The sequence below is a fragment of the Vipera ursinii genome (genome assembly GCF_947247035.1).
Source record: "Vipera ursinii genome assembly, chromosome: 4".
Lineage (NCBI taxonomy): Eukaryota > Metazoa > Chordata > Lepidosauria > Squamata > Viperidae > Vipera > Vipera ursinii.
In genome coordinates this window covers 84498160-84520832 of record NC_139514.1, presented here as the reverse complement: position 1 = coordinate 84520832, position 22673 = coordinate 84498160, and the positions used below count along the sequence as shown (strand labels likewise).

The following is a 22673-nucleotide window of genomic DNA, read 5'->3' as shown; positions in this document are numbered from 1 at the left end:
TGTAGGGGGGGGGGGGGAAATCCCCAGCAGCAATTCCCGTGCAAGATTTCCTGCTTGTAAAAGGGCGATCACTTCTGCCTCTCTCACAAACACTGGGATTGGGCAAGGAAGGGAAACCCCCTGCCCCACCGCCTGCCTTCTCCTTTTTTTCTGCAAGGGGGGGAGGAGGAAGGAGGAGGCGGAGAAGCAGCGGGCGAGATTGCAGCCCAGCCCAGAGAAGGGGAAGGAAGAGCCAGTTGGAGAATGCGTCTTTCTCCCTCCACCCCGAGGGAACAAAGCAGAGAGGCGAAGAATGTGGAGGGTGCTCGGAAGTTTGGAAATCACCAAAGAAAGAAAACGGGAAGAAAAGGAAGGAAAATATAACCTTCAGCAAAGCAGCCTCCATGCAAAAAAACCACATTCGCACTTATGTGAGCAGACACATGCCCCCACAAGCAGCTCCCCCCAGCCTCCTCTAAGCCAAAAACCTCGCCCTGTATTAATTGCAGGCGAAACCTGCTGAAAGTCCAACCAGCCCGTGCAGAAGCGCTGCCTGTTCGCCTTTCCAGGGTGCTCCAGCCCACGTTCTTTCCTCCCTTTTAGCTGGACAACCTGTAAAATCGGCCTATTTATTTATTTATTTAGGGGGAATTTGCAAGCATGCCAACTGGGGCAGCGGGTCAGGCCGGAGAAGAGCGGAAGCGAGGTAAGTGGCCAGGCCAGGAGGACACACGACCTGCCCACCAGCTGATCCAGGCTGAGCTCCTTGTGAGCAAGCACGCCCACCCGGTGACGCCAAGGCCGCTTTGGAAAACAAAAGTAAGCATTGGGCGAAGCGGAGCTCGGTTTCTTGGCTTGCCTCTGTCCCTCGTAGCTGGGAGGTGCCCCTTTGGAGGAGGAGGCGCGATCATTCTGGTTGCTGCATCTCTTCCCTCATGGGTGGGGGGCCATGGGGGGAGGCTCCTGAGCCCCGCAGCTCTTCCGAGGGGAGTAGTAGTCTGGGGAGAGTCTGTGCTGGGATCGGGCTGCTTGTGCCTGTTGAAGAGCGCCGTGGCTCCGCTTGCCTGGCAGGGCGGGGGCAATCTGCCCAGCCTCCCCACATGCCTGGCAAGTGGAGGAAATTTGCCCGGCCTCCCCTCCCGCCCTGAGCAGCACCTCTGCCTCGCCCGCGCATTTGTTCAGCCTCCGCTTGCCTGGCAAGGTGGAGGAAATCTGCCCGGCCTCCCCTCCGGCCCCGAGCAGCACCTCTGCCTTGCCCGTGCATTTGTTCAGCCTCCGCTTGCCTGGCAAGGTGGAGGAAATCTGCCCGGCCTCCCCTCTGGCCCATCTGACCGACCCACACACCTTTTTTCCAGCAGTCCTCCGTCTCTTCTTCTGCTGCCACCGCATGCAGTCCGAAGAAGAGGTTTGTGGGCAGTCCCACAAACCAAAGAAATTTAATCAATTTGTGAGATTTTTTTTTCCATGATAAGTTTGAATTGATTGGTTTAACTTTTTTTTCCCCTGGACTGCACATGGTGGAGGCCTGGGAAACACAGGAGATGGCTGAAAGCTGCATGCGGCTCCGGAGCCATGGGTTGCCAACCTGTGGACTAGACACTGGGAGACTGAGTTCTATTCTGCCTTAGACAAAAAAATCAGCTGGGTGACCTTGAGCCAGTATCTGTCTCTAAGCTGTAGAAAGCAGGCAATGGCAAACCACTTCTAAAAAAATCTTGCCAAGAAAGCTGTAAGATTTTGCTTGTCCAGATAGTTGTCACAAATCAAGTCATATCCCTCTCCAAACTTATTGATCCTTCCCCCCCCAAATATCAGTCTTCTTTTCGAAAATATGTACAAGCATTTTGCTCCTAGTATGTAATCAGTATTCTAGGTAAAATGTTTCACAGCCAAGGTAAATAGTCTTTCTTCCATGGTGGGTTATGAGAGATGATATGCTATTTGGTGACTCAGCTGCAGCAGCTGTCACAAAATTGCCAGCCGGCTCACTTGTAGCTGCTATTTAAAAAAAATGTTTACATGGCAGTTATATTTATACAATGTTTTTCTCAGCAGTGAACTTTCAGAATGATCAGAGTTCACTATGGTCCAACAACTTAAGCAGAAAACCTATTTAAGATGGCTTACGAAGGATCTTCTAGAGTAAAGGAAAGATTGTTCTGTGATTGAACCATGATTTATTATGTAAATCTTAACCCAAATTGTGCCAAATATTTGAAATTTAAACATACTACAAAAGGTTCATAAGAAACACTTAACACAAATATGAAAAAAGCATTATTTATTTTTCAAGTACAACTTAAAGTTGTATTGGTAAAAAAGCACAAGGAATCTTGTGTCATCCACAAGTATTGGCTATGCACATTTCAGTTCAACTTAAAAATGCATTCAGGTTTACAAATGTACAAACAGACACATAAAATGTATAGTTTGAACAGAATGCTCTTAGATTCAGCCATTTTTGCTCCTAAGGTTTTTTTACATTCATAGTCTTTTAACAAAGCTTTATTTTTTTTTTTAAAAAAAATACTCTGCATTTTTAGCACGAGTTGCTCCTTAAAATTAGGTTTGGGGCATAATACTGGAAAAAATTAAATCTAGCAAGGTAGATGAAAGTCACTGTATTTTTTTTAACTTAGCAAGTTTTTAAAAACTTAAACAGTAGATGGTAAAAAGCCATAACCACAGTCCTAGTGCAGTAGATGACCGCACATAAAAATTCGCCATTCAGCAATTTCACACTACCATAATTGTGAAACAGACTTTAAGAGAAGCAAGTGATGAATGTATGATTAGACTTTTAATGGTTTTTGTTGGGAGGAACAAAGAGAAAGAATAGGAACAAATGGCTTGTGAATTATTTTCAGTCATGTTACAGAATTTACCATGATCGCATCTGAATAATTACAGTCACTTTATTTTGCTTAATTTCAATTTTCAGATGGGTAATGCACATTAGGCCAAGGATCCGAGCTTCTTCGCCCAATTGCAGGACTCCAAATTAGCCAAGGATTATACGGTTGTCCCAACTCTTCAGAACTGTTTACTGTGGGAGCAGCAACAGGAGAGGGTGGGGTATTTTCACTCCCAAGGTCAATCCCTGGCAAATGGTGAGCTGGAGTGTTGAAAGGAAGGGAACTGTTCAAATTGCTTGACCAAATAGAACTGCTGAATGGAGTGGTAGTCGTAGACCACAGGCCACTTGGGTTGCCAAGGATAGACTGCATTATTAAAAAAACACACACAGGATATTTATCATACACATTATTATAACTATCAGGTTAAAAACATGATATTATTCAGATTTTGGTTAAAGATGTCTATATATTTGACTGTTAAGATGCGGGACTCATCTGCTTACAAAATATTTGAACCACAGAATTGACTTGGAGGAGGAATGTAAAGGCTGTTAGCAAAACACAAATTAAGTCTGGAAGAAAGACAGTGTAAGAAATAAGCTTAAAAGTTGCTTGCCTTGGCTATCTTTGCTATAAGAAAGAGTAAAGGAAAATGGTGCCAGACAGTCAAAATTTGGTTATTATAATCTATCAGTAAAGTGGAGTTCCAGCATTCCTTATGGAGTCTATTTCCTGACCTGGCCTGTCTCAAAGAACTGACATTGTTACTGAGTGCCTGACAATTTAATTAATGTATTGCTAATAGCTTTTGCATTTCTTCTCTAGTTACCGTAAGAAATATTATAACATACAATAGAAATGAAGTTTTTTTTTTTTAAAAAAAAACACCTGCTATCAAACCAAGGTATATTTAGACAGTTTTTAGTTCATATATGCTATTGGTCAATGCAGCTGTCCATAGAGGACACAGAACTGCCATCAAAGATCAGATTCATATCCTGGAGTACTACTGTATCACTAGAATGATAATCAAGATATTGCCCACTGATATCAGTCAATGTGGGTTTGCAGTAGCCAACAATCATTAATCCTGCTCAATAAACTTAATTACATAGCACTTCAGAATAGGTCAGGTTTAACGTCAATCGCCTATTGCTCATAATGACCCTTACCTCTCAGGAAGTGTACCAAGATCTTCAAGTGGTATTTAATTTCAAAACTGTCATCTGACTCTGAATAAACAAGATGTGTAAAGCCTACTATATTTATATTTACATCTATATTCAATAATCTACATAAAAGCAGATTCAAGCTCTCAAATAATTAGATGAATTCTTGAGCAAACTCCACTGAATCTGTATTTTATCCAGTTTTCCCCCTTTTTCAGTGGAGTGGAAAATAAATCTCTGCAAACTAAGAAAACCTAGACTACTCTTTTTGCTAAAATGAAACATGAATATCAGCAAGCAGTGTATGTCTTCGGGAAACAATGGTGAAGGTTTATTGTTGTCTTTTTATTTTTTATTCTGTTTTAACCTATCCAAGTCTTCAGGTTGGGCAGTGTATAAAAACTGTAAGATAAATGCATAAATGAAATAGTCCAAATTTACTTTTCCCCAGTAGAGGGAAGGTTTCTCTTGAAAAACAATTCCATTATCCAAGTTTGAAGCAGAGTTGCAAGGTAAGAAAGATAATTATATGGATGCATAATATTATAACTATTACATGCTGATATTCAGAATGAACTATTGAAGTTTTGAAGAATCTAATTTTGAGCATTCAATTTGCACTTTAGCAGACATGACTGACATGGCTTGTAACTGAAAGATAAACAGGAGCTGTGTGCATATTTCTAGGTGGATTAACTTTACACTCAGATTTCCAGTATCCAGTCAAGTTATTCCTTTACTATCTAAGAACTTATTGGGTAATACTGTACAGTCAAAATTTAATACTATTGAAAACAGAACAATTAAGTCCATGTCCCAGAATTGTCAAATAAATATGTCCCCAGCATTCCAAGTTATTGAAGAAATCATTTTAAATACTTAAAAGACAGTAGTGTGAGAAACATATACTTACTGAAGTTGTGTGAGTTGGGGATCCTGAACTTGTGGGCCAAGAAGGTACTAAATCTGTAGCCGAAGAATCCCAGATGGATGAAGGAACATTGCTAAACTCATTCCAGTTTCGCTGAGCATCCTGACCATAAACAGACTGTGACACTCCAAGTTTGCTGAAAACTTCTAAGAGATGGCAAGAAAAGTAAGGCAGATGTAACTTCTATTTTAAATACAAGGCTTTGGTTTTGATTAAATTAACAAAACATTGGCATCCTGAAAGCAAAATAGAAGCCTTCACATGAAGGCTAAATCTGATCAGTATACTGTAGATACTGTTTGAGAGGACCAAAATGTCTTTGCTATAATTTATATGCTGCCATAGAGCAATTCAATGTAAACTTCCAGATTTATTTTATTTTATGATGGTTTTAGAAGTTAGCCTTTTGCTTCCATTTATACTTTACTCATTAAATTATTGTTTTTAAAAAATGTCTTTAATTACTGCAACATTGCTAAATACCTTATCAGAGAGGAAGATTACTCTGGATTTAAAATGATTCCCCCCCAAACCAAAAAACAAATTATTTATAAACTTAAGACAAAAATACTATAAATGCTTATCTTGTCACCTTCCAATCTATGGTTGCCAAGTCTAAATAAAGATAATCCTGAAATTTCTCTATAAAATGTGTATATGTTTCACATTTGTGTAAGCATATACATCAGACGCCTTGCAAGTAATAAAGGGAACAGCCAGGCTAATAAAAAATACTATTAAGAGTTATAGATTGGTTATAAAATGTATATAAGTAGTTCTTGTTTAGTGACTGCCTCATTTAGCAACTGTTCTCAGTTATGTAAGGGATGAAAAAGTAACTTTGTGATCAATATTCGCATTATGACCTTCACAGATCTGTAAAGCAAAGGAAAGCTGAAATAAGAGAATAAGGACAGTTGTGGTTTCATTTAGCAACTGTTTCTCTTAATGACTGAGTTGCCACTCCTAATTTTGGTCATTAAAGGACTACCTGTGTATCATTATTAAATAAACTTATTTCCTAACTAGCATTTGTCTCATATGCAGGAACACACAAGGGCAAACGTGTATATTCTGTTCTTTCCTACCAGCAGAAACAGCTACCCCACCCATGCAATATAACTAGAAAATCTAAATACTTCTATTAGAATATAAATACAAAATTTGAAAACATCAGTATTTAATATCTGTAATATTAGTCAGAATAATTTACTACTATCTGAAGCACTGTCAATTAAAAATAAGTATATTAGTTTATTTTTGGATTTTTCTTTGTCCTACCTTTATTATTTTTACAAATAATTCAAGGCAGCAAGCATACCTAATACTCTTTCCTCCTCCTATTTTTCTCAGAACTCTGTTAGGTGAGATGGGCTGAAAGAGTGACTCAGCTAGCTTTCATGCTTTCATACAGGACTAGAACTCACTGTCTCCTGGTTCCTAGCTTACTGACTTATTTTCTGAATTTTGTTTTATTCACATCACTTAAAAGGTAAAGGTTCCCCCGCACATGCGTGCTAGTCGTTTCCGACTCTAGGGGCTGGTGCTCATCTCCGTTTCAAAGCCGAAGAGCCAGCGCTTGTCCGAGGACATCTCCGTGGTCATGTAGCCGGCATGACTAGACGCCAAAGGCGCACGGAATGCTGTTACCTTCCCACCGTAGTGGTCCCTATTTTTCTACTTGCATTTTTACGTGCTTTCAAACTGCTAGGTTGGCAGAAGCTGGGACGAGTAACAGGCGCTCACTCTGTTACGTGGCACTCGGGATTCGACCCGCCAAACTGCCGACCTTCTGATCGACAAGCTCAGCATCCTAACCCACTGAGCCACCGCGTCCCTACGCATCACTTACCTCCAGTTAAATTAAAAGAGTTTCCAAATGCTGAGAAAGAGTTCAAAGGTGTAAAATCTGGGCTGCTAGGATTGCTAAGAGGACTCCGCAAACCAGAACTAAGAGAAAAGAGGGGCATTTTTTGTTAGGAAAAATAATTTCTGTAATATAAAGACAATCATTATATGGACTATCAATTTCAGCACATCAAAATCATATTTAGCTAAAAAGAAAATTCCTGCTCTGAATTATTGATATATGCCATGAAAACTGCCCTTAACAATAGATACCGGTAATTAACAAAACCATTAGATAACTGAATTAAGTCACTTTTGGTTTACCCATAAAAGTGAGAGAGATATTATCATTCAATACTATGTTAAGAGAGAATGCTGGATTTTTGAACCACTGTTCTAATAAAAACCTGTAGACAAGCAATAGTATGCTAATTAGCTTGCTCTACAGATTCAGAAAATTTAAACAAGGAAAGTAGAAGAGCAGAGATGGAAGCTTCTGAAACCTATTCTAATAGGTTTGAAATTTTTTCTGTTTCAAAAAGATTACCTGTCAGAGCCATCACTGTCCATAGCTGCGTGTGAAATGCTCATACAGCCAGAAGGCTCAGCTTTAATCGGTGAAGACTTTGCTAGGCCACTGCCACCTGGAAGTTTTAATTAGCAAGTAAGATGATATTGGAATTTCAGGCTACCACAAAAATTGCTTTTCCAAGTCTCTGTGTTACCTGGGCTTTTATCATAACCAGCAGCTACAGCAGCAAAAGTAGGATTTCCATTCCTGCCAGGAAGAGAGGCTGCCTTTGTCACCTTATGCTTGGCAACACTAAGCACTTTGCTTTTTGAGTCTCTACAAAAGATGGAAAGACACATAGTATTCCTTACAATGTACTAATAATGGAATTTGTGGTGACAATTTATATTATAAGCAGACAGCAAAACAATGAGAACTGTTAGTAGGATTATAAAGACTATTATAAGTACAGGCAGTCCTTATCTAATTGACAAGAATTGGGACTGGGAATTCTATTGCTAAATGACACGGGTGCAAGGTGCAATACCACATGACTTATGAAAGCAGTTTTGGCAGTCCTAGTATACAGTATTCCATCTAAAACTACTCCTTTCATATTTGCTTTTAATTAACTGTTACTAACTCTTGTCAAATTATTTAGAAATCTGACTTTTTTTGCTGAGAATGTAAATATATCTCAATCCTATAGAACCATTTATCTTTTTTTTGTAATTTTATTAATTTTCTAATTTTACATTTAAGTATCTAAAAAGCAACATGTTGGCTGGGTTAATCGATAATTCAATAACATACAAAAATCTTTAGTACAAATCTCAAGCTACCACATCAAATATTTCCTCTCTTTTTCCCTTAATATCTACTGTCTCATATTTGAACTAATACAATTCATATATCAATTAAGTAAAAATAGCATTGTTACATTTATCAATAATTTTTTAGCCTATACCACAGGTCGGCAACCTGTGGCTCCTTGAGCCATCCCATGCGGCTCCCAGGCCTCCTCCCTCTGCCATGTTTACTTTTGGAAAAAAAAGTGGCACTAAAAAACTTTAAGCAATTTAAACTTCTCACAAAAAAACTTGAAAAGTTTAAATTGATTGGTTGGTTTGTGGGACCGCCCACAAACCATTTGTGGGACCACCCACAAACCTCTTTGTTTTTTTAACTGCACTTGGCAGAGTGGAGGAAGAGACGGGAGAATTAAAAAGATGAGTAGGGTGGGGTGGCGGAGGCTTGCAGATCTGCTGCCTTCGCCACCTCTTCGTTTGTGGTGGGGGGGTACGGTTAGGGTTGCCTCCCCTTCTCCTCGCCGAGGCTAGCAGCCCCGGCAGGGAGAAGGCATGTTCCCCCCCTTCCTTCTCCTCGCTGAGGCTCGCAGCTCCGACGGGGAAAAGGTGCGTTTCCCCCCCTTCCTTCACCTCGCCGAGGCTAGCAGCTCCGACGGGGAGAAGGCGCGTTTCCCCCCCCTTCCTCCTCCTCGCCGAGGCTAGCAGCTCCGACGGGGAGAAGGCGCGTTTTCCCCTTCCTTCTCCTCGCTGAGGCTCGCAGCTCCGACGGGGAAAAGGTGCGTTTCCCCCCCTTCCTTCACCTCGCCGAGGCTAGCAGCTCCGACGGGGAGAAGGCGCGTTTCCCCCCCCTTCCTCCTCCTCGCCGAGGCTAGCAGCTCCGACAGGGAGAAGGCGCATTTCCCCCCCCCTTCCATCTCCTCGCCGAGGCTAGCAGCTCCGACGGGGAGAAGGCGCGTTTTCCCCTTCCTTCTCCTTGCTGAGGCTAGCAGCTCCGACGGGGAGAAGGCGCGTTTCCCCCCCTTCCTTCTCCTTGCCGAGGCTAGCAGCTCCGACAGGGAGAAGGCGCATTTCCCCCCCTTCCTTCTCCTCGCTGCGGCTCGCAGCCCCGGCAGGGAGAAGGAAGGAGCGTTTTCCCCCCTTCACCTTGCTGTGATTAGCAGCCCCGGCAGGGAGAAGGAAGCGGTGGTTCCCCCCCTTCTCCTCACCGTGGCTAGCAGCCCCAGCAGAAAGAAGGGGTGGTTTTCCTCCCCTTCTCTCTGCGAGGCTTGAAACAGTTCCTCCATAAACATGTAACCGAATCATTACTTGACTCTTTCACAAAAACTAATACATTAATCTCTAGTTTGCACATTAGTTTCTAGCTTCATAAAAATGTTCTGCACTTGGTTTTCCACTAAGGAAGCAAAAAAGACATATCCAAATTTTAAGGGTTTTATTTAAACTTCATTTGTGAAGCATGTAACTTTAACCTTGATAATCATAAGCAGCTAACATTGCCTTTTCATTTTGTGCAATTACTGTATTAAATTTGTATGTATATTTGGAGCCGATCTTGAGCTGACTTTACTACTTTTAATTCCTCCCTTCTGTTTATTGTCATATTTAGTTGTATAGCTAAAGCACATTTATTCTTAAAAGCTTTTCCATTGGTATTTTGGGTCACTGGACCTACTTCTTAACATCTTAAATCCAAATGTTATGTGATTGATATTTTTATTAGGTCCAGTTTTCAAGTGTTTCCATAGCTATAAAATTCCTATCTTGTGAAACTTCTAGAGCAGACCTTACGAGCAAGTTACCACTATTATTGCAGAGAGCTTATCCTTGTTTGGGATTGTGGTCTGAGTTGCTAAAGGGATTTCTAGAGAGCTGCAAACCGAGAGCTGCAAACTCTTTGGGAGTGGGGGCGCAGGATGGAGAGGAGGGCAGCTTGCCTTGGAGAAGGAGGGGGGAGCCAATTTTAAAGGTTGTCCAGCTAAAAGGGAGCAAAGAATCTGGGCTGGAGTGCCTTGGAAAGGCGAGCAGGCAGCGCATCTGCACGGGCTGGTTGGGCTTTCTGCAGGTTTTGCCTGCAATTAAGGCAGGGTGAGTTTTTTGGCTCAGGGGAGGCTGGGGGGAGGGGGGAGCTGCTTGTGGGGGGACATGCCTGCTCACATAAGTGCAAATGTGTTTCTTCTGCATGGAAGCTGCTTTGCTGAAGGTTATATCTTCTTTCTTTCCTTCCTTTTCTTCCACGTTCTTCGCCTCTCTGCTTTGTTACGCCTCTGGGGATGGAGGGGGAAATTTGCTCTGCACCTTTTCCTCGTGTTTGTGTTTGTGTGTGTGTGTTTGAAGCCTCCGTTTGCCTGCCTGGCAAGGCGGGGGAAATTTGCTCGGCCTCCTCTCCGGTGTATGTCTCGCTTAGGTAAGCTCCACTTTAATCAAATCCTGTTCTGCGCACGTGTGCACACGTGCGCGTGCGTATTTTGCAGCTCCCAGGGTTTTTTTTTAGTGAGAGAACCGGTTCCAAGTGGCTCTTTCACCGATTCAGGTTGCCTACCACTGGCCTATACATATCCTAGTTACTTTAACATTTAATTTTTATAGACAATCCATATCCTGTTTTTAGTTTTTTCAAATTTTTAGTTTCCCATCAATATTTAAATTTAACATTTGATATTTATAATTTCCAAGTTTTAGGTAACCAGTTTCCTTTATCACAATTCATAACAAAGTCTAATATTCAAGATACACATCTTATCTATTTGAGTATATTCTACTTCCCATCATCTTACATCATCTAGTTAATAATACGGTATAACATCCTTATTTTCAACTAATTTCCAAATGTCTTAAATTTAATGATCAAAATTTCCCCTATTTCAACATCAAATATTTCCTCTCTTTTTCCCTTAATGTCTACTGTCTCATATTTAAGCTAATACAGTTCTTATGATATCAACTAAGTAAAAATATGTTTATTCCATTTATCAATAAATTTTTAGCTTATACATATCTTAATTACTTTTACATTCAATCTTTATAGACAATCAATATCCTATTTATTTGTTTTCCCCAATTTTTAATTTCCCATCAATATTCAAATTGTAACTATTAATATTTATAGTTCCAAGTTTTAAATGACTTTTTTTATCTCAATTCATAACAAAATCTAGTATTCAAAATACACATCTTGTCTATTTGAGTATATTCTATTTTAATTTGTAATATAAAATCCTCTCTAATAAATCAAATTCCCAATTTTCTTCAGCCTTATTCTGGCTTTCTTCCTTTGCCAGCTCGCCTTCCATGTCAGTGCTTTTAAGTCATCAAATAGATCTCCCTCTGTTGTTATATATATTATTTGAAATAAAAGAGACCATCAAGTCGCCATTTTTTTGGAAGGGCTAGCAAATCGTCTCTCTATTATTCCAGATCCCCATAGTTGTCCTGATATGTTTGTCTTCTCTTCAGTCTGTTCTTCTTCTTGCTCCACAAGTTTCTTCTGGTTTATATAGAAAGTCTTTTCCATTTTCAATGTTGTCAGTCCCTTTTTTGGATTTTTCATTGATTGTATGTGTTGGTCAGTTGAATCCTCTATCATAGTATTTAATTGTTCCACTTGTTCTGTTATCTTCTGTGTAGTTGATTCCTTAATTGTAGTCAAAATTTGGGTTCGTATATCTAGGCTGACATCTTGTTCTTTTCTGTAGCATCTTATTTCATCACAACTGAAAGAATGGTTTCACGTATTGCTTTCAACATAAAAAGAATCTGTTCCTGGTCTTCATCCATATTCTCTTAATGGTGTGTTAAATTGAGGGCTTTAAAGTCAGAGAATGAAAATAATTTTATAACTGAGTATAGAACACAGCTGAGCTTCTCCCAGCCGATATTTGTCAAGGTTGAAAAAGTCTTTATCTGTAGTTTGGGCTTCAAGCCAAGTCTCCTTTAGACAATAACAAGTTGTAATATCAAACTTGGCCACAAGATGTCACCAATGTCATTTAAGATTTTTCAAGTCCAAAATTTTTATAATCTTTTTTCCAATTTTATTTCTTTTTTGTAAATAAAAAGCAAAGTCTTCAGTAGAGATAAGAACTCTTTTGGTCCCCAAATTTTACCAGCATATAAATCCAGTTAAATTAACATTATTCTTTCAGTTTTTTAACTCCCCTGGATAGTCAGTTGCCACTATTCTTAGAGGGTAGGATGAAACTTCCCTTTCCTCTCTTCTCACAAGGGGGAAGATACCTTTTACAGGAAAAGAAAATACTTAGGATTGAAGAGAAGTTCAGATCTCACCCAGTCTCATCTGCACTGCTTTGGAAGTGCCTGGTGGTAAGTTTGACTTTGGCTGTCTGCACCCTAGTGACGAGCCATATTTCTATGGCCGGTCTTTCGTCTGCCAGTTTGGAGGGCTGACCCGGATCGAGAAGAAGGGCTAGCACCCTCTCGCAATCAAGCGGGGGGGTCCCCTCCTTGCTTGTCGCCCCTACAGGGCGACTCAATCCTTTCCAGGGTCCCCCAGCAGAGCAAAACCAAACACGGAAGACGGAACTCGCCTTCTAGCGGCTATGGCAGCCGCGATGGCAAACTGGAAGTCTAGAAACATTTATCTTAAGAGCATTTCTTAATACATTGCTTCATACATTTAGAAAAGTTTTCAGAACTTTCAGCCAGAAAGAAAAGGCATACACTAAAACATATTTCACAAGTATACAAAATTCTTGTGTTTAGTTTTCATCTGAACATACTTGCAATTGTTCACGATACTGCTATAACTATTCCGTGTGACATAAGCCAATGATGCAGGTGGTGGAGATGGAGAAGCAGATGTTGGTGAGGTCTGTCTTTGTTTCAGAAAAGCATCTGCACTAATTGTTTGCAGAGACAACTTATAAAGGTTGTCAGAAGCTGGAATGAGAACATAATTGTTGAAGTCTGCAACATTCATTTTCCTAAAAAACACTTAGTAGAACAGCAAACTTTTTATAGATTCTTTATAGATTAGTTAGTCTTGCAGAAATGAAACCTGAAATATTTGTTGTTCTGTATTTTGAATGAAACAAAATCCAGAGGGATTCTATAGTGATTTTACAGGGGTTAAGGCTGGGGAAATATCTCCTCCTCTTCCACATGTCCTGTGTGCTGACTCAATCAATCCCTGAACTTCCCAGCACCTTCCCTCTCCTCAGCTATCACCACTGGTGGTCCCCCTGCAGGATATTTAAAGAAACCCTCATCATACTTTTTGGTTTAATTTTTAACCCACCCAACCCATCGAGAACAATCATATTTTCATTTATACCAGAAACAAAACAGCCCTTTTTTAATGCAGGTCAAATCTAATATAGCACATTGGTTTCAAATTGGACATAGACCAGTTAAAACCAGCTGTTCTGGGTACAAAATGTTTGCATATCTGTGATTTGCTGATACTTACAGCTTCCTTCTTTGTAAATTGGCACTGAATCCCACTCTGGTGGTGGTGAATCTTTTTCTCCTTCTGAACTGCTGGTATTACCTAATTCTTGACTAGAGCCATTAGAGAAAAACTTTGTTAATGATGATGGCCTGCTATCCATTATTTTCATGCTTGTACCTACAGAGAAATAAAAAATAAGCTATAATTATAAGATAGAAACTTCTTCAGCCTCACATGTAAGGTCAATACAGAATAAAAGAGAACTGAAGCCCATTTCAAATTAGGGTGACATATTCAGTAATATTTTAGCAATTAAACCATACCTTTCAATTTCTGGAAGTTTCTTGATTTGAGTCCATTTGTGCATGTATGTGCAGCAGATAGCTTTGATGAAAAGTTTTTGTGCTGTTTACTTTCCAGCGAGGAACATGATGCCTCAAAGGAACTAAAACAAAATTACAAGCGCAGAAAAAAAGTCTTTGTAGCAGACTGACTGGAAAAAAAATCTTACATTCCTAAAATGCAAAACCGATTATCAGCTTCTCTAATCTTCATCCATATGATAATCTTAGATTTAATTGCTGTAACAACAGAAAAATGTCTGCTTACATTTTATTTTCAGAAAGACTTCTGTTGGACAAAATACTCCATTAATTATAATTCTCCTTTTCTCAGTTTGTATTTGAACCATGTTTCACATTTTCCAGAGCCTCCTTAGTATAGAACACATAGTCAATGATACATTTCTGTAAATCAAGTAACAACTGGGACCAAAGCCTGCATCATTTTCTACATACTTAGTAAAGAATGTAAAACTATTTGGATTATACTTTATTGTATGTAGTTTACCTTGACTTTAAATCTGTTGAAGCATCTTTCTTGTTCATTGATATTTTTTTGCTTTTCTGCTTTACATGTATTTCGTTTTCCTGTTTCTCTGGTATTAACTGTTTTCCCTTTTGCTTTTCTGGCTCCTGAAAGTAGAAATAGTATGACTGAAACCTTTAAATATATTAAAGGTGTGTTAAGGTTCTAGAAGCCAATATTTTCAACACTGAGCAAAAATCAAGAACGCAGGGGGAGGGGAGCAAAACCTCAGACTGACAAAAGGGAAGTTCAAAAGTAATATTAGAAAGTATTATTTCACAGAAAAAGTAGTGGAAGATTGGAATCAATTTCCAGCAGAGGTAGTGAATCAATCATTAGTTTAAACATGCTTGGGATAAACACATGTCTATCATCTGACAAAAATTAAAAATAAAATAAAAATAAAGAAAATATAAAAATATTTTAATATAATAAATGAATTATAAAGGAAACAAAAAACAAACTTAAAGGGCAGACTTGATGGACCACTAGGTCTTTTTCTGCCATCAGTTTTCCTTATTTCTATATTTCTATAGAATTATAGAATTCTATAGAATTTGAATTTCTAAATCAAAAACAAGAAAATTTTAATTGGATTTCATATTTTTTTTAAAAGAAAGAGTAATTTTATTATGCATTACTTTTTTTCTCCAATCTGTCTCACAAAAATGACCACATACTTATTGAACATTGTGGATTAATCTTACATGATTTCATTCTCTTACCTAAGAAGTTGGATTAATATAATGCTACTCTTCAGAAATAGCCTTTTAATTATATAATATAGTTTTTTATTCTAAAATTAGCATTTAGAAATATGAAACCTGCTTATATCTGATTTCGGAAGACCGCTTGGACACTAAATAATCACATTTCTATAATGCTATGCCTTATAGCTATGGATGGTTTATCCACAGAACATTTTGTACCTCTCTAAAACTCTGGACACTTACTGTTGCTTGCACTGTCAATTGGCCCTAATCTCACTCTAGCAGGGGTAAATCTATTTTTCCTTCCAAACTGATGGTTTTACCTAATTGTGAATCAGGATGCAGGAAGGAACTTTGCTAAAGGTTCAGCACAAGATTGCCTCATATTTTAACACTTTAAAATACAGCAACAACAGATGGAAGAAGAACGCCATATCAAATAATATCTCTGCTTGTTTATTCTGAAACAGATTAATATAAAATTTAAAAACTGCAGTGATGTTGATAATTTTAAATTTTTTTTTTACTGAAGGCATTGAATAGATAAGATTCTATTTTTTAAAATGCTATCCAAGCTATTTCTATTAAAATTCTGTACCTCTTTCAGAACGGCTTCAGTATCTGGGTTTGAAGTTTCTGTTGTGGTTGAAGAACTGTCATCATCTGCTAGAGCATCTCTTAATTCATCCTCTTGTTGCCTTCCCTTTCCCCTGTGTTCCTTTTCTTCACGCTTCTTTGGGGGTTTAGATTTTCGCTGAAATTGTTTTCCTTTCCCTGGGATGATAAAGGTAGTTACATTGTTTCAAAATTTATTAAATGTCATAGACCAACATTCTTTATAAAACATTACACAGATATCAAACTAAAACAGTAAAAGAGAAAATCATAGCTAGATGCATTCTGACATGACATTCTGATGTAAACTAATTTCTGCTTTGGATTGTTCTTATAGTGGTCATGATAAAGTAATATTTTGCTATCTTTTTCTACATTTCCAAGGAATTATAACTAATAAAAAATGTATTCTCTTCCCTGCTGTATAAATGTACATAAAAAGGCCTATTCCACCAAACACACATGAGAAATTCTATTCTATTCCTGTACATCTCAATCCAGGATATAGTTCTCATATTTTATACGGTCCTCAGATTCTAGTATTATCAATGGAAAAAGAAACCACTGAGAATCCATAATAGGTCAAGTGTGAGGCTATATTTTTTTCCCTCCATAATGAGTCAAACTTGTTGACAAGAATTAGCCTGTATTTCAATCATTAATTCCTTTTTGGGTCTCTGCTAATAGATAAACAAGCTCCAGCATCAAGCCTGCATTTGAAGCATTGATCTTAAGACAGTTCCCCAGCATCCGGTCCATGGACCGGTACCAGGCCGCGGCATGGAAGCAACCAGGCCGCACAAGCAAGCAAAGCCCCATCAGTGGGATACAGGCAGCACAGAAAACCACATCCCCTCCGGTCCGCGGAAAAATCTCTCTCCACGTAACCAGTCCCTGGTGCCCAAAAGGTTGGGGACCTCTGTCTTAAGAGATTGGCTTGAATTGCCCTCCTTTGTTTTTGCATCTTTATAGTTACACATATGTGTATGATAAAGTATGAGGCTCAACACTTTGCTGCAAAAAGAATGACTGCAACAGGAACATAATTATTTCCAATGTGTTTGGCAAATTAAATTATTGCAGTGGGTTCCGGATTAGACATCGTGGCATGATGGGTGCAGGGAAACAGGGCTCCATTTTCCACGTCTGATTTCCCTCTGCTGGGGACCCTAAAAAGCATCTAAAGTCACCCAGAGAGGTGATGAAGAAGGGGACCCTTGTCCATTGTGAAAGGAAAGTAGCCCTTCCGTTTGATCCAAGGAAGCCCTTCAAACTGGCGGAAGAAAGACTGGCCGCATTTATGCTGCCAGCCAGAAGCCACCAACAACCCAAGATAAGCAATAACTAGCAACTTCTGAACAACACGGATGGAACTGGGTGAGAACAATCCCCTCTTTATAACTCTAAAACCTTTTCCTGGAAAAAAGAACTCCCAAAGCAAAGAATCTCCCAGATGACAGAGAGAAGGGGAATTCCCATCTCATTCTCTCAGGAAAAGAGAAGCAGCGAATAACTTTCTTCGGGGGGGGGGGGAAGTTACAGAAAACTACAAGATTAATTTGGATTTAATATAGACACATAGCTTTGACAAATCTGGGGACTAAAAGTATTTTTAAGACTTTATATTCGAAAAGATATTTGCAAAATTGGTGAAATAGGTTTGGATTTAAAAACTGGAAGATGGATGTTAATGACACCTAGTGGTGAGCCTTGACATTACAATTTATTATGCTTAAAGAAAATTTGGCATGAAGCCCAGACATAGATAAAGCTCTTTGTTGTTCCTGGAAACTTTCACTTTTGCAGACTGCAGCTGGGAAAAGAGCCTTGGTGGAGCAGTGGGCTAATGCCTCCTTAAGTAACACCAGCTGCCTGCAATTAGTGCAGGTTTGCATCCCACCAGGCTCAAGGTTGACTCAGCCTTCCATCCTTCCGAGGTAGGTAAAATGAGGACCCAGATTGTTGGGGGAAATAAGCTGACTTTGTAATAATGCCGCTTGGGGGGGGGGGAAAACCCTAATAAGCAGGCATATACATAGAATGAAGGCTATTGCTAAGCACATTGTGCTTTAGATTGTAAGCCGCCCTGAGTCTTCGGAGAAGGGCGGGATATAAATGGGATTAAAATAAAAAATAAAAAAAAGAAAAAGGGGAAAAGAAAATCTTTGGGCTGTTTTATCTGTATGAAGGAGACAACAAACCATTCTAAATTGGCCGGCCTGGATTAGAAATATTGACTGACTTTTAGTTTCAAGAATTATTAAGAAATATTAAGAAACAGTGGGAAAGTTGCTTCTGGACTATTTCTCTTTGGAAGAAACATAGGTAATCAACAACAAAATGTAAATGGATCCCGGAAAGAAATTTTTCCATGTTGAAATCAATACAAGAAACAATTGTTTTAATTTATGAGGAGACTAAAAATAATTTAAATAACATAAGTGAGCAACTCTCCAACTTAAACTTAAAAGAAACAATGTTCAGAAAATGACGTAAAGAATGAACTAGAAACTGAGAAACCAGAGGAAAAAATAGAGGAAACTGACATAAAGATAGAGGATTCGAAAGAAGAAACCAACAGAAAGGAGCAGAAAAATAAAAATTTGGAAGACCCAGACATAACACTGGAAATGGGAAAGACATTTTACTTTTCAAGACTTCAGATCATATTTGAGAACAAGGAAGAAAAATTGATAGAATGGATGACAGAACTGTTAGGAAAAATGCTGAAAACTGGGGAACAAGAAACTAAAAGAGAAACTGAAGGAGAAAGAAAATGGAGGCTGATTAATGTATATAAATGTACTAAACGCTTTTACAAAAACACTTTAATTAAATTGTCTTTTTTATTTCAAATAATATATACAGAAACAGAGAAAGAAATACTTGGTGACTTAAATGTATTGACTTGCAAAGTTATTTAGCAAATGAAGAAAGCTAGAGTATGACTGAAGAAAATAGAGGTCCTGACTAATTAGATAAGGTATTATACCATCTAATGGATGTTTATGATCAAAAGAATAGACAATTGTTAGAAAAAAAGGACCATTATAAAATAGAAGGATGTGATTTGTAACTAAGATAACATAATTTTGTATAAGATGGGAAATATGAAAATACTAAGAGGGCTGGTATAGGGAAACTTTTAGTTACCCAAATGTAATTAATTATGAGAAAAATGATAATTGATAAAGTTATTTTGAATATTGATGGGAAATTAAAATTGAAAAAAAGAAAAAAACAGGATTGCAAATACATTTGAAATAAGTTTTGGCTAGAGAAGATATAAACTGATGTTATTGACACTATGTATAACATCAGAAACATGATGAAGATGTTTATATTTAATTATATAGGTATTAATAGCAGTAAGAATTATACTTGCATAGTGGGGAAAAATGATTATTATTGGAAGAAGAGAGGATCAGAGAAATACTGGATGATGTAGTGTTGGTTATTTTGAGTGAAAGTTAATATATACCACTGAATGATAAAGGAACCCAAACACCGAGTTGTTTATTAAGTACTTATGATTGTAAAACTTGAAATTAATAAAATATTTACATTAAATAAATAAATTATTGCAGTGGAAGTTTTTGTGCAGAAGATGAAATAGTTTTATCTTTCCCTTTTACAGGCTGGAGGCTAGAAACAGATTTGCTGTTTATAGTGGCCTAAATTTGCTCAAATCCAATGGTTGTTGATTTTCTATCCATGAAGGACTTTATCACACTGTTTCCTGAAAAAGACAACTGTTCATTAGTTCTATGATATTCTTTAAAGGTAAAGGTTCCCTCGCACATGCATGCTAGTCATTTCCAACTCTAGGGGCCGGTGCTCATCTCCATTTCAAAGCCGAAGAGCCAGCGCTTGTCTGAGGACGTCTCTGTGGTCATGTGGCCGGTATGACTAGATGCCAAAGGCGCACAGAATGCTGTTACCTTCCCACCGTAGTGGTCCCTATTTTTCTACTTGCATTTTTACGTGCTTTCGAACTGCTAGGTTGGAAGAAGCTGGGACGAGTAACAGGCGCTCACTCTGTTACGCGGCACTCGGGATTCAACCCGCCAAACAGCCGACCTTCTGATCGACAAGCTCAGCATCCTAACCCACTGAGCCACCGTGTCCCTTTTATGATATTCTTTAGACCAGGGCTTTTCAACCTTTTCACCCATTGTACCACTTTTAGGATAAGGCAATGTCTGAGTACCACCAGTCGCCCAGCAAGGTGTCAAAAACATGACACCCCCCCAAAAAAGGGAAAAAATGATAAAGTACAGGTAGTCCTCGACTTACAAGTATTCGCTTAGTGATGGTACTGAAAAAAGTGACTTATGACCCTTTTTCACACTTATGACTGTTGCAGCATCCCCAGGTTCATGTGATTTACATTCAGATGCTTGGCAACTGATTCATACTTATGACGGTCACAGGGTCATGTGATCACTTTTTGCAACTTTTGATAAGCGAAGTCAATGAGTGTGGGCGGGAACTCATCACTGAAGGTTGCAGGGTGCCTGTGTGTGTGTGTGAATCTATGGGTCTCTGGTGGAGTGGGGTGGGTGCCCTCCTTCCTCCCTCTCTTCCATTTTCCCTTCCTTCCTTTCTTTCCTTCTTCTTTGTCTCTTCCTCCTTCCCTCCCTCCCTTCCATTGTCCAGCACTATGCAGCCCAGACCCCAGCCTGTAAAAAGTCACGGACTCTGCCTCCGGCTGCAGCTTCTCCTCCAATTGGTCCTGATTTCCCTGCACAGACCAAACAGGAGATCTGTTCCAGGTTTTCAAGCCAGCCCGCCCGGTTCCCAAATCAAATGCGTCCTTCGGGCTAAGGGGCTGCTCCAGCTGCTGCGTTCCCTGCCTGCCTTTCAAGTCGGGATAGACTGCAGCTGCTTTTCAACTTTAGAAGAAAAGACGCCCAGACCCCAGCCTGTAAAAAATCATGGACTCTGCTGCAGCTTCTCCTCCAATTGGTCCCGCTTTCCCTGAGCAGACCAAATGGGAGATCCGCTCTAGGTTTTCGAGCCTCCCCACCCGTCCAGTTCCTGAGTCAGATGCATCCTTAGGGCTAAGGGTCTGCTCTGGCTGCTGCGTTCCCCGCCTGCCTTTCAAGTCGGGATAGACTGCAGCTGCTCTTCAACTTTGGAAGGAAAGACGCTGGAGATGCCTCTGGGAGATGCTGCAGAGGTGGCTGAGCCAACTCAAGGTCCCTCTTGCTGGGCACAGTGCTGGCTGTCTCCCCTGCCTGCTCTCTCTAGCCAGGAATCCTCCTTACTGGCTGCCGGGAATACGCACAACAGAGGCGCTGTTTGGGGCCGGAGGGCGATCGCACATGCAAGCAGGACAGCCACACACGGCAGAGGGGCTGCTCAGGCCGGAGAGGAGGCCAGGCAGATTACAGGCACTGGTGGCGGTGCCAGCGTGGAGGGCGCTTGCGTGTGCGATCACACTCCGGCCCCAAGCAGCACCTCTGCTGTGCGCATCTGTCCCACTCGCGTGTGCGTTCGCCCTGTGCATCGGTACCACTGCCAGTGCCCGCAATCTGCCTGGCCTCTCTTCCCTTTCCTTCCTTCCCATTGTCCCTACCTTTCTTCTTTTCTTCCTTCCTTCCCTCCCTCTTTTGCGAGAGGCCAAGTGGGAACGAAGCAGCCCACGGGTCTGCGCTGCCGCAAGCGCCAGTGTCGTCTGGGCTCCTGCCCAGCTCACTTGCTTGCGGGGAAGGCCTCCATTACCGGAAAGAGGCTAAAGAGGAAAAGGGGCAGCTGGGGAACTATCTCATGCTCAACTACCCGCTTACCGGAGCTGCACGCCAGGATCGAAAGAACCACAACCCGTAACATGAGGCGGCAGCCATGATGAGGCCACTCAGAAGCGTTTTTGTCTCTCCTGCCATAACCGCCCCTCCTGTCTCTCTCTAACCCGCCCCCATTGCAAAATAACCCTCCCCTCCACGGTGGCCCCCGCAGCCTATCATAGAGCAAGAGCCGTGGCGGCACGCCCTCCCGCTCAGTGCAACAGTTTAACGGCATCACCCAATTACAAGCTGCTTCTGGACTTCAACTCCCAGAATTCCTCAGTCAGACATGTTGGCCTCGGGATTGGTTTGGAGGCACGGAGGGGAGCGGAGCGGCCGAGAGCAAGCACTGGGAGCCGAAGTTGAAGGCTGAAACGCCTTCAGCTATAACTGCTCGCATGTGTTTGTGTGTGTGTGAACAGGGGTCAATGCTGCTTACCAGGTGATAAGTGCTTCTTTGGGGCTCAGCAGACAAGCCGGGATCAGTGCCGCTTTCCAGGAGATTGGTGCTTATTCGGGGCTCAGCAGAAGTACCAGGATCAGTGCTGAGCTCCAGCACTGGCAGCCCCGAAGAAGCGCCGATCAGCTGCAAAGCAGCGCTGATCCCAGTGCTTGAGCCCTGGCAGCCCCAGCGCCAGGCCGCCACTTCCCTCCCAGCGTCCTCACTGGCCAGGGCTGCTGCCGGGAAACCGTCAAACTGCCGGGAGCTCTCTGTGGACCGGAGCCTGTCGGCGCAGGTCAAGGCCTGCCATATGCACTGATCAGCTGGTGACTCCGTACGGCCGGCCCTGGGGAGGGCAGGGCCTCACTCTGCACCTGCGCTCTTTGCGTGGCCTAGGGTTTCTGCAGGTTGTCGCCAAGCAGCATTTTTTCTGCAACCAAGTGAGCTGGGAAGGAGCAGAGCGAGGGGTGGAGGAGTGGAGCGGGGGAGGAAGGCGACGCTGCGTACCACCAGCCCGGTGCTTACGTACCACCAGTGGTATGCGTACCACTGGTTGAAAAGCCCCGCTTTAGACAATATTTTTTATTTTTATTTTTTTATTTTAATTCTATTTATATCCCGCCCTTCTCCGAAGACTCAGGGTGGCTTACAAGCTTAGCAGTAGCCTTCATTCTATGTATATGCCTGCTTGTTAGGGCTTTCACACACACCCCAAGCGGCATTATTACAAAGTCAGCT

General features: G+C 40.8%; 1 protein-coding gene across 3 annotated transcripts in view; it reads right to left on the bottom strand.

Moving 5' to 3' along the window:
* Positions 1 to 2245: 2245 nt before the first annotated feature.
* Positions 2246 to 22673, bottom strand: part of TMEM131 (transmembrane protein 131) — a 165594-nt gene continuing 145166 nt past the window's right edge. For 2 of the 3 annotated variants that reach the window (XM_083361485.1, XM_083361486.1), the window contains 10 exons: positions 15688 to 15863; positions 14362 to 14486; positions 13836 to 13957; positions 13531 to 13689; positions 12842 to 13001; positions 7511 to 7632; positions 7333 to 7429; positions 6790 to 6887; positions 4920 to 5083; positions 2246 to 3200 (listed from right to left, as the gene is read on the bottom strand). In XM_083361485.1, the coding sequence (XP_083217611.1) occupies positions 2910 to 3200; positions 4920 to 5083; positions 6790 to 6887; positions 7333 to 7429; positions 7511 to 7632; positions 12842 to 13001; positions 13531 to 13689; positions 13836 to 13957; positions 14362 to 14486; positions 15688 to 15863 (1514 nt within the window). In that variant the 3' untranslated portion in view covers positions 2246 to 2909. Of the gene's footprint in view, positions 3201 to 4009; positions 4070 to 4919; positions 5084 to 6789; positions 6888 to 7332; positions 7430 to 7510; positions 7633 to 12841; positions 13002 to 13530; positions 13690 to 13835; positions 13958 to 14361; positions 14487 to 15687; positions 15864 to 22673 lie in introns of all 3 variants that reach the window. The other variant, XM_083361487.1, reaches the window with a different exon arrangement.